At 31.8% G+C, this 14536-nt stretch overlaps 3 protein-coding genes across 3 annotated transcripts; 1 reads left to right on the top strand and 2 right to left on the bottom strand.

The window, feature by feature from the left end:
* Positions 1–9008: 9008 nt before the first annotated feature.
* Tsp_08651 (conserved hypothetical protein) lies at positions 9009–10718 on the bottom strand. The gene is made up of 5 exons (XM_003373877.1): positions 10299–10718; positions 9984–10238; positions 9689–9760; positions 9258–9588; positions 9009–9190 (listed from the first exon to the last, which is right to left on the bottom strand). The coding sequence occupies exons 1-5, from the start codon at positions 10716–10718 to the stop codon at positions 9009–9011; spliced, it is 1260 nt and encodes a 419-aa protein (XP_003373925.1).
* A 1192-nt stretch (positions 10719–11910) lies between these two features.
* On the top strand, positions 11911–12929 carry Tsp_08650 (hypothetical protein). Its single transcript, XM_003373876.1, has 2 exons — positions 11911–12026; positions 12866–12929. Exons 1-2 carry the CDS (start codon positions 11911–11913, stop codon positions 12927–12929), a joined length of 180 nt encoding a protein of 59 aa, XP_003373924.1.
* A 551-nt stretch (positions 12930–13480) lies between these two features.
* Positions 13481–14047, bottom strand: Tsp_08649 (conserved hypothetical protein). Its single transcript, XM_003373875.1, has 3 exons — positions 13882–14047; positions 13720–13844; positions 13481–13528 (listed from the first exon to the last, which is right to left on the bottom strand). The coding sequence occupies exons 1-3, from the start codon at positions 14045–14047 to the stop codon at positions 13481–13483; spliced, it is 339 nt and encodes a 112-aa protein (XP_003373923.1).
* Positions 14048–14536: the final 489 nt, after the last annotated feature.

The raw sequence follows: 14536 nt of genomic DNA, 5'->3' as shown, positions 1-14536 counted from the left end.
AAAATATTTACGAAAGTGATTCGACTTTCTTTTTTCAATTTCAAATAGTTAAAAATGAAAATTCCACCAACATCACAAGATCAAGCAATGCTGATACTTTAGAAAATGGCAAATTGGTCCATGCAAAAGCAAGTTGCCATTCCAAAATGCGACGACAAACATCAATTCGCCAGGCTGTGAAAAAAGATAAATTACAAAAATGAATAAAACACTGATTAGATAACGTTTTCGGTCGGTGTTGAATTTCTCCGTGAGTAGGCATGGCACGGTTCAGCGCGACGGCTCGCCCATTATTCAAACATTCCAAATTGCTCAATTGGAAGCGAAAAAATTATTCATAAGCAAACAAGTGAAATCATCCGCTGACGATGCTGGCCACAACTTGTCGCAACAATATCAAATTGTATAACAGCCAACCGGGTGAATCATTCGTTGCTCATTTTCTCAATTTTTGCTTGCTTCATGTCAATATGAGCTGAAATTATTTCATCCTATGCAACTAACAACACTATGTGGAGGTAAAGATCAGCCAATTGCATTATCATTATTGTTGTTCAGTTTTTCTTTTTCAATTTATTGAAACGATCAGAAGAATAATTGTGACCAAAATTTGAAGTTTCTACTCGTCCAAATGCACACTGCTTCTGCAAAATAAAAGATAGATGCTTGTGTTGTTGGGGCTCTTCCAATTAATCAAAGCCAAGCGGAGTCAATTTCATAATAAAACGTCGCCAACTGTTTACACTGGTGATTGGACTTTTACCAAGGCAGGAAAAGATAGATATATGTTCGCTGTGAACAACAAAAGCCAAAAAAATTAACCAACAAGCGTAAAGCTGCATGCACATTTCAAACGAAAGGACGGATAAAAGTGTTCCGGCCGGCGGTAGCGCATCTGTTGGCGACCAGTTTCTACCTTTTCCCCCTCCAACTAGTAGATATTATCGGAATATAGAGCGCAAGCACTTCTCCCGTCTGGCGGCTTGCGGACAGATGGATTGTTTCATATGTCAATCATAATTTGAAAGATTGTAGTTATGAAACACACAATTTTGAAGATGGAATACTCGAAGAAAAAATCCAAACGCGCGCTGAACAAAAGGAAGATTGCCGGATGAAAAATGGCTGTCGTGCTGACACGTTTGATGAAAAGAAATGATTGTCTAGTGAAGAACATACGCCTATTGCAGTCGACATTCGTCGAACATTTCTCCTTTAAAATATATAACAACGCGCCAAATTATATTATAATAATTCTCTATCGTGATCACTCACGCTGATGTTGGAATTGAAGTGAAAACGCTCTTGTGAAATGTGAACAACTTCTGCCGTGAAAAAATGCAACACAATTTATACGCCCAGATATCTATTTTTCAAATTGCATTTTTACACCCTTTCTGACTATCTGAGATTAAGTTTCATCATTTAGTTCAAAAAATAGCAGTTCATTTTTTATCTACACAAATGCAATCGCTGTTATAATATACATTGTAAACTATCTGTTGAGACTACAATTTGATGACAATTCTGAAATATATACTCATTGCCAGTGAAAGTGTATACTCTCGGATTGCCATTATTATCAAAAGAAAGAATACACCTCAAACACATGAAACAACGCACAGAAGTATCAAATTATCAATTACGAAGTTTTTTCAACAGCATGTTGCGTTGATATATTTTGCACAGGAAAAAAGGATTCAACAATTTGATTGTTTTTATTTAAATTTTGCTTATTCTGTTGAAGTGGGCAAAAGCAACCGCTACAATTCTCTCCTAAAGCTACACACACAAAGAAATCAGAACTGTCGTTACATCTGAATAACGCAGCATTATACAGCGGTAGTAGCTAGATATTAGAGTTAAGCAAAAAAAGATGAAGAAAAAGAAGAAGAAGAAGAAGACAAATAGCATTGGCAATATAAATTGAAAAGATATTCGAACAATTCTCCAACTGGGCAAAATTACAGCTGATACTTTCATTGAAGAAGCAAAAAACAAAACAACTGATTACTTGTTGCTTGTATAATTGGGATGAAGGGGGAAAAGCAAGCAAACAAAAAGTGTGGTCCGGTCCGGTGAAGTGAAAAAGCGCAGCGCGTCAACTTTAGCAAAGAAGCGATTGAAACGGTGGATGGGTTTGTTTTTGAACAAGAAAAAGACTGTATCTTTATACAAAATAAGTGTGACACTGAAGCCAGTCACCACTGACAGCTCTGGACAAGAGCAGTTAATCTTCGAAAAGAAGGTCACCGCAAAATGCATACAGTAAGGTCATCTGCATCAAGCAGAGATATGAGATGATAAAAAGAAAAGGAGAAAAAACCCCATCTTTCTAATTCATAAAGTTGGCAAAATAACGTTGGAAAGCCGGTCGATTTGCATATTCCAACTGGCACTTTTGCACTGCATTTACTGTTAATTTTTACAAAACAATTTTTCTCGCGATTATCCGCCCAAGTTCAATCAAAATACGAAAATAACATCGAAACAACATGTTTTTTTATTTAAAAAAACAAAGCGTTTTTTAAAGAACAAAAAAATGATACGGTATTTTTTGTGAAAGTCAGGTTACCGAAAGGATTAATTTTCTAAATCTTATCCGATATAAAGGTGTGATTCAAAAGTTTGAAAATTTTACACTATAGCATTTACATACAAATGTGTGTTCACAAGAGTATTATTTCTTGAAGAACAATTTGTAATAATTAGAAGAAAACAAATGGCAAATATGTTACTAGGAGGGGTAGTTTTAACTTTGTAAAGGATTGCAAAATGCAAATTAATAGATGAACGTTCAGTGATAATTGCACGTATTATATGTAAAGGCAGTGCATAGTTGGACCAAATAGCTTTCGAAATATGAGTAGAAGAAAAACAGCTCTGTATTTGCGCTCGTGGAATTATTTGTGATGGAATAAATGAAACATTATAAACTTTTGGTATGGAAACGCATATGTATTTTTAACTTGCTCTAAATTAACGACAAATTGATTTTTCTTACAGCAAACACTGAATATAAAGTCAGCTGAATCAAAAAGTCTGTTTTTGTTACCACTGAGTCAAGAATAAAGCTAATAAAAACCATTTTTTCTAAGATTTATTCAAAAAAAGTTCAAATTCAACATATGGGAGAGAGAGCGAGAGGGAGAGTATTTATCACTGACAATTGATTAAATTTATTTTAAATTAGTTTCAATCAATTCAGTTTTTCAACTGCTAGTTATTATTTTCTTCAAATAGATAAATAAACTTACTGGATTTTTTATAAGCATAATTATCAACGTAAAACAGGTAAAATATGCGCTTCTGTGTTTCCGCATCAAACCGTGGATAAATAAATGTGCTGTTTTTTCGGCAATTTTGCCTAAGCACTGGTTTGTGGAAAAGCATAAGAGAAGGTTTCTTTGTGAAAGCATAATCTTCGATTTTGTTATTTATTATTGATTAGTTGTTTAAAAATGCCATTTTAAAAAGCACCGTAATTTCAGAGAAAAGAAAAATGCCAATGAATCATCATCGGCCAGTTGGCTAAGAAATCGATGCAGTTGAACACAAAGAGAGAGAAAGAGTGAGAGGGAGAGAGAAAGAGAGAGAGAAAGAGAGAGAGGGCTATGCTAAGCTGTGCTTAGTGCACGGGCGATTAGAAAAGCCTGCCGTCGTGACGAAAGAAATGGCAAGAAGCATTTTGTCGGCCAACACTTTGTCCGCATATATTAATTTACTATTTCCCCACTTTTCAATTCACTGCACATTTCCACTTATTTGATTGATACAATTTTTGCTCACCCCACGTAGCAACTGTGTGCAGCAGCTGCAATTTTAAAAAATTTGTAAAACTTCAAATTATTTTTAGCTCTTTAAAAATAACTTTGAATTGATTATATATATATATATTTGAAATTTTGCATAAAATTTTCTTTTCAAATTACAATAGTTGAAATAGTTTCGTACGATGACTATAGATAGCAGCAATGCCCGGCTGCAATTAATCACATTGCTTGCCCATAGGAAAAGAAAATGAAAACAACAATATTAACAGGTTGCTTATTAATTTTTCAATTATTCTGCTTGTTTTTCATCTTTTCAATGACTCTTGGCTATTTTGAAAAGTGATGTTTGAAAATCAAGCAAGCAAAATTGAAAGTTTCAGGAAATTGCTGACGTTCAGAAAATCCGTTTAGTCGCATTCTTAATCAAATTATGGCTCATCTCTGTGGTCGAGTTTAAAAGAAGATGGTCACTGGCGTCCGAGTGCAGCTGTCTGTCGCTGTATAAAATGATTTTGCAGTCGTGTTGGAAAAATTGTGACAACTTCAAATCTTCAATATGCAGCCTTCAACCCTGCATACAGAAAATGTACATCAAATAGTAACATGAATTTCAAAAAATTCAATTTCATGCAGTTAGAAGCAGAAAATGGAAAATATTTTTATTATTTTGCAATGTGATTTTTAACTTCGCATCATTAATGACCTCCCTCATTTATTGACTAAAGTGAAAGCTTCACTTTGAGAAAGTAAGAAATAACAGAGAATCCCAGTTATCAACAGATCGATTTCTCTCTTCCTCCCAACTCATCACACAACAGATCAAAAAGCAAGCAGTAATTTTTTATTATTATTTTCTGTTTTTTATTTAAAAATGAATAAATTTAAATTTTCCATGCATTTTTCTTTTTCTGGTGAATATGAATTTCTATAAACATGGTACAACAGTTCAATCAACTTATTGTCCACTATATACATTGAAAAGCAATATTTGCTAGGTGATCTGTTATCAAGTTGTGAAAATTTGCTAGCAAAATTGTTGATTTGTGTTGAAATTGTTGCTTGTTGATGTTGTAGTTGTTTGTGCTGAATGAAAGTATTTTCATTCAATTTCAAGCAGCTGATCATCAGCGAAAATTGCTCATTTCTCATGCAACAAAATAAATGCATTGCCTGGAAAAATTTCTAGTATATTTTTAATAGTGTAATAACTGTGCCAGAATATTGACAAAAACGTCAACGTTTGCTTTGTGCATCATTTATTTGAATGTGCTCTAATAATATGTATAAGTTGGTAAACGTCATCATTGCTACTGCTGCGATAATTGTCAAGGTCGAAATATTTCTTTTTTCAAGACAACATACATAAATAAAATATGCATATATGAAATTTTGTAATTAATTTGCACAAAGTTGAGATGGTGGTCAACCATTTTCAATTGCTTAATATTTAAATTTATCTTTCGTATCAATGATTGAAATGTTGAATTAATAAATATGCTTTTGTTTTTTGAATATGCAATGGTAAACAAACAAACAAACAAAAAAGAAAGAAAAAAATATTACCAACTTACTTACTTACTTACCTGAATGAGGAAAAGTGAATGAATAATTATGACAAGTTGAAGAGCAAAGTTTGATGAAAGCTTTAAAAAAGAGAATAATGATGATGATGATGATGATGAAACAGCAAGTTGAACCAAGCAGCAGACAAAAAGCGCGACCACTATGCAGAAGCGGAAAAAGCAGATCAAGAAATGAGTAGAAAATTTTGGCTGACTAGCGTTCAGCGGCTAATCGACTCGCTCCATTAGCTGCCACGTTAACTGGACAGCTTTTATTATTTTATATTAATTTTTTTATGCTTCCATTCCGTCGATGCTTTCCGGCTGGTCGACTAGACAGCATTCGATTTATGCAGCATTGTCGCTTATGTATTCTCCATTTTTTGGTTCATTCAAAGCTTTGCCTAATAATTCAACTTTTAATAAGCTTTACTCAGTTAAGCTGAAGTTGAAAAAAAACCACATAATAAAGACAAAACACATGCTATATACATTAATAACAGAGCCGCTGGCTTGTCGACAAAAGTGATCTGATGGAAGAGATTCCGCCAAAAGAGATGAAAAACAGCAATTGTCACATTTGAGAGCATCACAATTCATCCATCTTTTGAGAAGAGCTGAAAGTAAGCTGCACCTTTTTGCTGGACCAATTCTTGACGACCAAGCTTTTTCAAATTGAAACAGCTTTCAATAAAATACAAAACCAATATTTCAAATTTTATCACTTTCAATCTTCTCTCTTTATCTTCTTCTTCTTCTTCTATTCAAACTCACCAACGCACAACACCTGCTCATGCTTATTTTGCAACTTTCTTTTTAACTTTGAAATTTCATAGTTGAAGCTTATTTATTGTCCTTTATTTAAATTATTCAAATTTTACAAACTTGATTCAAAGCATTTCCATTATTTATATGAAATAACAATCAAAATAAAAGTTAAATTTCACACTTGAAATTATTTAAAATTTTAAGAAAATTTTGCATTCTTTGCATCAAAAAACAAACCAAATAAAATTATTAAAGTAAAAACGAGCTTCAGCTAAATTTTTACTAAAGATTGATGCTTGTCAATTGGAATTGTACAAAATATGTTGAAATAAACTGGTCATGCTCACTTGCGCAATTTAGTGAAGAAGAACACATCACTACCGTGATCAGATAGTATTCAAAACAGTAGATCACCTTGAAATCATATTACAAGAGAAGTTGACTTTACTTTTACCAAATTTTACTCTGTCTCACAGATGTAGAGATAACAAAAGTGGCCACATTAATTTTGAAAAGAAAAATAACATTGCAACTAAGTCGACCGTCTCCTGTTGTCTCTTCTATTCTGCGGCTGTTACAAAAATGGCATTCATATTTCTTATACAAAATATTTTTTCATTTTTTGAAAATTTCTCAATTAAACTGAAAGATATACAAATTCTGTATCTGTATTCAAATATTATACTATGAGAAACATGATAAATTGTTCTGCTATTATTATTTTGGCTACATTGCTAAGCCATGCAATAGAGATGCTTTTCCCACTGTTGAAAATGATTCTTTTTTTTGTTGCAAATGAATATAGCTTTGTTAATAAACTTTGCTGTATTGGAGTTGCGTTAAGCTTTTCCTTCTGTTCAAATACATTAATCAGATAAATTAATTTTAATTAAATTGAACGAACTGTAAAAATATACATTCATGGGCAAAGTTACAATATTCGAATACAAAACACGTTGTCCCCTGTCTATCAGCCGACTGTTTTTATTGTAATATTTTATATATCACCATAATTATTAATAGAATTAATGAAAAATATTTTGGCTAAAACATTGTAAAATAAATCTTGTTTTGTATTGCTTTTATTAAGTAATGTTCAACGTGAGTAAATGAGAAACGATAATAAGCAGCAATTGAACAAATTTAACCTGTGCAAGAAAATTCATTTCCTTTTTTATTTATATAATAGCATGAAAATTTACATAAAATAAGATAAGATAAGATAAGATAATAGAATATAATTTTAGTTAATTTAACAAATTATGGCTTTTGAACTTGTTCTGTCTGCATTATGATGATGAATAAAATAGTTGCATTATTTAGTTTTTAATTAGAATAACTGAGCAGATTTGCAACAGTGAACTGAAAAATTTTTGCTTCGCGTGTTTTATTATTGATTTTAATAAATGTACAAAAGCTTATCTCTAAAACAGAGTATAATCTTTTCATGAACATATAGAAAAAAGGCAGCATTTGACATGAAGTTTATTAATAGGTGATGTGAATGTCATTTGAAATTATGTTAATTGATTTTAAATTGCCATGCAAAGCAGAACGCTCAAGCATGCTTGCCACGTATGAAAACCTACATCAACCTGGATGACAAGCACTTTTTTAAAAGAGCATCTAAAAATAGTAAACACTGCTTTCGAAATTTAAATAATTTTTCATCCTTTTAATATTTAAAAAGTGTTTCGTATACTTTTACCGTATACAAAAGATTGTGTCGTACTCTTTTAAATTAAAGATTTAAAATTGCACTTAATTAATACCATCTTGAGTAAATGCAAATAAAAAAATAAAACATTTAAATAAAAGATAACGACTTTTTTTAGAAAATCAAAAAATATAATGTAATTATAAAATTGAATTTTATGAGTTTATTGAAAGTATTCATTTTTAATGAAAGTGTCACTCAATTTAAGGCATCAGTAAATTAGTAAATAAAATATTTTACAGTAAGTAAAAAATACTGTACGCAATCAGTTTAATTTTTGGGAAAAAGTAACATTAATAATTTTATAACTGTTGTTTCAATCCATTTCAAAATTTGTATTGAAGTGATTTGTCTTTAAATTCAATTTTCAGGAATAATAAGCTATACAGCTATGAAAACTAAATCACCTTTTTTTGTAAACTGTATTTAACGATGAATTCATTTTTGTTAAATTTTACAATGTTATTTTTTGAAGTTTGCATTTTGCTTCATATTATAAAACTTTAAAATTACGTCGCTTTAAAGTTTATTAATGTTTCCTTCACATCCACAACATATCTTATTTATCCTTTATAATGTTTATGTTAAAAATTTTCCCTTTTCTGAATAAAAGCATTGCAAGATAAATTGAATGCACATAAACATGTTTGATTATTAAATTGTCGATTAAGTTATAAATATCACGTTGCTTAATTATCACATAATTATACGATGGCAATAATAATCAGAATCGCCTTTTAAAATTCTGTTGCAACTTTTAGTTGAATCATTCAGAATCGTTCGCCTTAACTAGCATTGTGCATTATTAAAATTTTTAAGCATCAAAAAAGACTACATGTCAGATCAAACAAAGTTAAAAATAGTTGATTATTAATATTTGTAATTTAATCAGAACAATGTGAAAAAATTGAATGCTGAAAGTGAACAAAAGTCAAGTTGTCGATTGAAAGAGAAGATATTGATCAGTAGGTAAGAATTAAAGAGGAAAAAACAATCTACAGCATGTCGTTTGTATCGTGTGTGCATAAATGAGGTGTATGCTTGGTTGAAAGTAAGAAAAGAATAAATTTATTTGAGAATAATTTTGAATGAATTTTTCCTTCAATGAAAGAATCGTTTAGTATTTGTTTTAGGAAAAGTTCTTTTATTTTTTTTATCAAAGAAGCATGGTGGCTACAATGGCGGTGATTATTTATTTTTGCACAGGGCATAGGCGAAATCTATGCGGACTCGAAAAAAAGTCGACGAAACGTTGCGAAAGTAAAAGATGCACTGTCCGGGATGATTTAATTCCACTTTTCCATGGTCCGGCATTGCTGAACCCAGTGGTGTGACAATTTTCAAGCGCGGAATCACGTAAACAACGTCCTCTAGAAAAGCAGATTTTTTTTGTTTTTAAAACAGAAATATATTTAGTATGGACAAGTGGAATTGTACCGTCGTCTGTAGAGTCACCAAGTTGGTGAACAATGGAAAATTCAATTTTTCCAGAAGTGACCAATTGCCAAAGTATTGTCTGTTTTGCTTCGGTTTTAATAATAATCGAATGGTCATTCTGAGCTTTGATGCTAATTAACGTTCTGTCGGGCAACGAAAGCACCTTGCGGAGTGGTGAGTCAGGAAGTGCCTTATTCAGCGTGCAACAGTTGGTGCGATGGACTTGTGGATTTGTCTCTGTCCATTCGCCACCGAATGCCACTGGAACTACATTTTTGGAAACTTTTTGCAATAATTTGCAAGAAGTTTCATTTCCACTGATAATGTGAACCTGCAAAAGGAGAAGTTTATGTCGTTAAAAATTGCAACTTTAATGAATAGCTTTTCTCGTTGTTGTATGCAAAAATAATTTGTCGAGAAAATTTTCAAACTCCAACAGGAATTGAAATTGATCCTATTGTAATCAAGATAACAAGTAAATGGACAACCACTCGACCACTGATCTAATTCATTTATATATTTGATAATAATAGGATTACCATATTTTACTCAATTTCCACTACTGTAAAAATTTTTTCTACAATTCTTTTTCCATATTCTTCAACGTTGTTAACAAACATTCAAGATCATTTATTAATGATATGAAATTTTTATCGAAATTTTCCCATTTGACAAAAATTCAATTACATCAGTGCAAGTGATGTGTTGAATTTGGGATATGTTTACCTTGCCCAGAGTGCGAGGTACTAGAACCCTTTTCATAATTTGTACGGCTACTTTGACGAACGTTCCAGCGTTTAGCAAATAAAGTCCATTAAGTAGATCGCAGTAATATTCTTGAATTAGCGCGGCGCCTACTGAAAACATCTGCATGATCGGTGAATAAGGATTCGCATAGTCCATCACGTTCAAACCGGACAAGTCGTATACAAGGGTAACACCTGATTGAACATTTGTCAAACGTTCCTGTTGAAGCACTTGCTAGAATATAAATTCGATTTATAAAATTAGTGCAACAAATAATAATAATAATATATGTACCCGTAAAATATACTCGCCAGTGGCAAAATAGAACATAGTCAGATCACGAGAAGTGGCGACAAATGGCAGTTTGTTAAATTGGATATTGCCAAGCATGATGATTACAGTGATGGAATTGTCTGTATGATTAATTTGCATTGGTCGAATGGACATGCGCATGTAGGGGAGCATGCGGGCAACGCAGGGTAGTTCAATCCACTTTTCGATCAGTTCTGGATCGTCCAGTCCAGCAGCGGTGCGGTTCGTGAGATAACTTTTGATCAGTTGCTTGATGTGATTCCAGTCGTTTTTCCAACCTGTACGCCAACGGTTTACGTAAAATTCTGTCCGAAAATATTCCGGAAGTTTGATGCCAATGTGCTGTTCAAAATCCAACACCACATCCGGCACGGATTTCGGTTCGTTGTTTCGTTCGGTCATTGCTGGCTAAAGTATTCAATGAAGCTGATTTTAAATTTTGGTTCAAAATCACTTTCATTATTTCACCTCATTTCTTATTGGCTATTGGAAAGCGACTGGAACGAGATCACGCAGAAAATAAATTTAATACGCGACTGATTGAAATAAAAACCATTTTGAAATTCATATTGACCACGTAAAAGTTTTTCAAATAATGTTCATGCATTGTTATGATTATTATTTTTATTTTTATTCACAGTGATACTATATACAGCTAAAATTGTTCAATCAATACCGTGTGTGTGGAAATTTTCATATAATTGAAATTCGTACGACAGCCGAATCAGAAGATCAAATCAATGAACGCACAGTGGACAGACACCAAACAGCCGTTATGTACTCTTGAGATTCATCAACTTCGCTCTGACAAAGTACTAAGATCAATTTGCACCTCTATTGTTCTGTGATTCAAATGCAAAAGACCTTAACCATTAGCCTCTTGTTGATTTGCTTGTTCACTGACTTTACGAATATTTTTTCCGGCCCTCCATCTGCCCCACTTCAACGTTGCACTTCAACAAAAGCATTTCAACTTTAACTATACTAAAATTAGCACTCAATAATGTGATCGATTTTTCTATTCAAAGAAATATATATATATATATATATATATATATGTATATATATATATATATATATATGTATAAGCGCATACGTAAATGCACTATCCAATATTACACATTTAACAATAATAATAATAATAATAATAATAATAAATATCAGAATAATGAACAATTATCCAACTGTTCAACTTGAAATGATCATCCCATTATGCAACTTTTGAAAGCAACATTGATGAAATTTCTCTTTAATAATATTTCTATTGAATTTTTCTTTTTATTTTTTAAATTATATTTCAAAATAAAAATGACATTCGTTTTCGCTTATTTTGTTTCAAAATTGAATTATTGAAAATGTTTCATTTAAGCACGCGTATGCAAATTTGATTAGCAAATACAAACCGACTTTGTTTGTTTTAGTAGGCCTATTGAACGTTGCATTTTGATTAGAAAATGATAAGTGCACACTTGATCCAAATATGTGAAGATAATGAGTAATAAGATGGGAAGAAGAAAATTACTAATTGACCATATTTTTCGAGCAACACAGCACAGCGCACAGGCTTACCTGTGGAAAAGCTTTGCAATAACAAATGACAGAACAAAAACACGCAACAAGAACATGCATTGGCAACAAAAGTGGCAACAGTGCAAGCAAGCAACAATTTTCCATAATTCCACTACTACAAACTAGCAACTCGTCACCAAAGTAAGTTGCTTTCTTTTCTTGTCGGTTGTTAAAGTAATCTTTTACTTGATCACAATTATTATCAATGTTTCAAAAAGTTGTTTTGAAAAAATGCAACAATAATAAGGTTATCATCATAATTAAAAATTAAGAATATTGAAAAAAGCTTCTCAAATATTATAATGCAATTCAACAATGGCCGTTGTTTGATGTTTTACCAAACTTCATCACCACGAGAAATTGTCTTATTCGTAGTATTGAAAATTCTCATTTACAAAAAGGGAACTCTAGCTTTTACTGTTTTACTCGTGCGTCTGTAAATATTGAAAATTGTTTTGAAATAATTGGCAGTTTTCCATAGAATTAAATTATTCAACTGCATTTAACATTTCGTATTGACTTAACGGATACTGGTAAGAAAATTTGCATAAATGTTCAGCACTCAAATGAAATACAGTAACAGAGCAGAAATACAGTTCAGTGAAATACAGTGAAATTAATGTTATTCAAGATCAAGTCACTTGACAATTAATAATTATTAGTAATTGATAAATGTGTTGAGAAAGAATGTGTTTTGTTGTGTGTGTGTGTGTGCTTGTAGAATTCCTTGTAAGCTGGTTATTTGAAACAATAAAGTGTCTACTTATTGCGTATGACAATCAATATCACGTTAAGCGATATACAGATTAATAATTTTATCAGAGATATTTACACGAAAAATTAAATAACAAAGAACGAGAAAGAAAAATTCAATACTTCTATTCTTTGATAATTGTTTTCAACAGTGCTCATGGTGAAAGTGAGAAATTGCATAAATAAAATAAGACCAGAGGTTTTAAAGGACATTTGTACAATTTCAGTGCTTTATTCAGTTTAGTAGTTGCTGTCAGAGGCAATGAATGGTTCACAGTCAGCGTTAATTAAATGAATATTCTCAGATGACGCTTGGAGCATTTCAAAGAAAAAACGGAATATTTGAAATTGATGTGCTGCTATTAGGGAAATTATGAAATCGAGCTTGTCTATTAGTAAAATGCTTATCAACCCACCGTATGTTGCTCATAGGCTGAAGTGAATTTTAAATAAATAATCCAATTTTATTAGAATGACACTTTTCCTTCAGAACACCTGGGCGTTGAATGAATTTTTTTCTTTAAAAATAATAAATAGCTCCAATAAAAATCGAATCTATTTCATTGTGAATTTCACAAACAGAGAAAGTAAAATATTCAGCACAATAATTCGCTTTAGCTAGAACTGACCAACTACTGGTCGCCAATTAATTCTCCAACTAAAGAGCATATTGACTTGTTAAAAAAGCTTCAGTTTGCCCAACAACAAGCCAAATAGTCCAATTAGCAAAACTCAGTTAACCGCTTTGGGCAAACATCTTTTGCCAGTGTTGAAATGAACGTTGACCAAATTAGCTTCCACAACGCTTTTCTGATGCGAACAGACATTTTCGCAACAGCTAATCAAACAATCAAAGCTAAGCAAGACGGAGCACGTCTACTGCTTAGAAGCTTTCAATAAAATTTAAATTTATATATCATCTACCATCATCGCCTATTTTTGCAAAGTGAATTTGTAAAATCCAGAAGATTTATTTCTAAGAGTACTTAATCTTAAAAGAGCCATTTTCACTTCTTTCATATTTTTAGAAATATAACAATTTCCATTTCTTTTAAATTATTATTTTAAAATGTTTACTTACTTTACTGATAATAATGCTTTCTTTATTAACGGATGTATTATTTTGTTCTCTTTTTTCCTGTTGCCACTCTGCGTTGTGAAAACTTTTTGATATCGATAAAAGGTAATTACAATTTTCGCACAGCACTAAATATAAATAGGACTATTTCAAGGGAAATGTTACGGATAAAATGATACAAAATAATTTTCCTGCTATCAATTTCAAAAATGCAGCGCTCGCAAATTAATGCACTAATGCTTGAGCTATAAAATAAACATTTCTGATCATTTCGTGAATCTTCCCAATGACGATGTCGCGGATGGAAAACAAATTGTACTAACTTTTTCATTCATGAAAGTTTCTTAAAATAAATAAATATGCATTGAAAAATAAATAGACACAGCACAGTTTGTTTTGAAATTAAAGCTGCTCAGTCGCACTGAAATAACATTACGTTTGCAATATAACAATACTGTATAATGTCATTTAAAAGCGTGAAATTATACTAATAAAAAAGATTGTTTAAGTATCACGATTATCGAGCTGGTACACAATTCATTCATTGTCATTTTTTGTTAAGTTAGCTACAGCTGTAGCAAATTAGCAAACGAACAAAAATTGACCTGAAAGGCAGATGTAATTTTATTTGAAATTAAAAAAAACAGTCGCGTTCGTTTCCCTCTTTGACGAAGTGCTTTGAATAAATCGCAGTTGCATCACTGCAATAAAGCTACTCTGATCGGGGAGATAGATCACCAGCAAAAGGAACAAAAACCAAAAAAAAATTTCATCCGCATTCCGTTCAAGAGAACACGATATACGGTGTTGGATTTCAACT

Source organism: Trichinella spiralis (assembly GCF_000181795.1).
Source record: "Trichinella spiralis strain ISS 195 chromosome Unknown Scfld6, whole genome shotgun sequence".
In the NCBI taxonomy this organism is placed as follows: domain Eukaryota; kingdom Metazoa; phylum Nematoda; class Enoplea; order Trichinellida; family Trichinellidae; genus Trichinella; species Trichinella spiralis.
The sequence above is the reverse complement of the archived record's forward strand: the minus strand, read 5'-3'. Positions and strand labels throughout refer to the sequence as shown.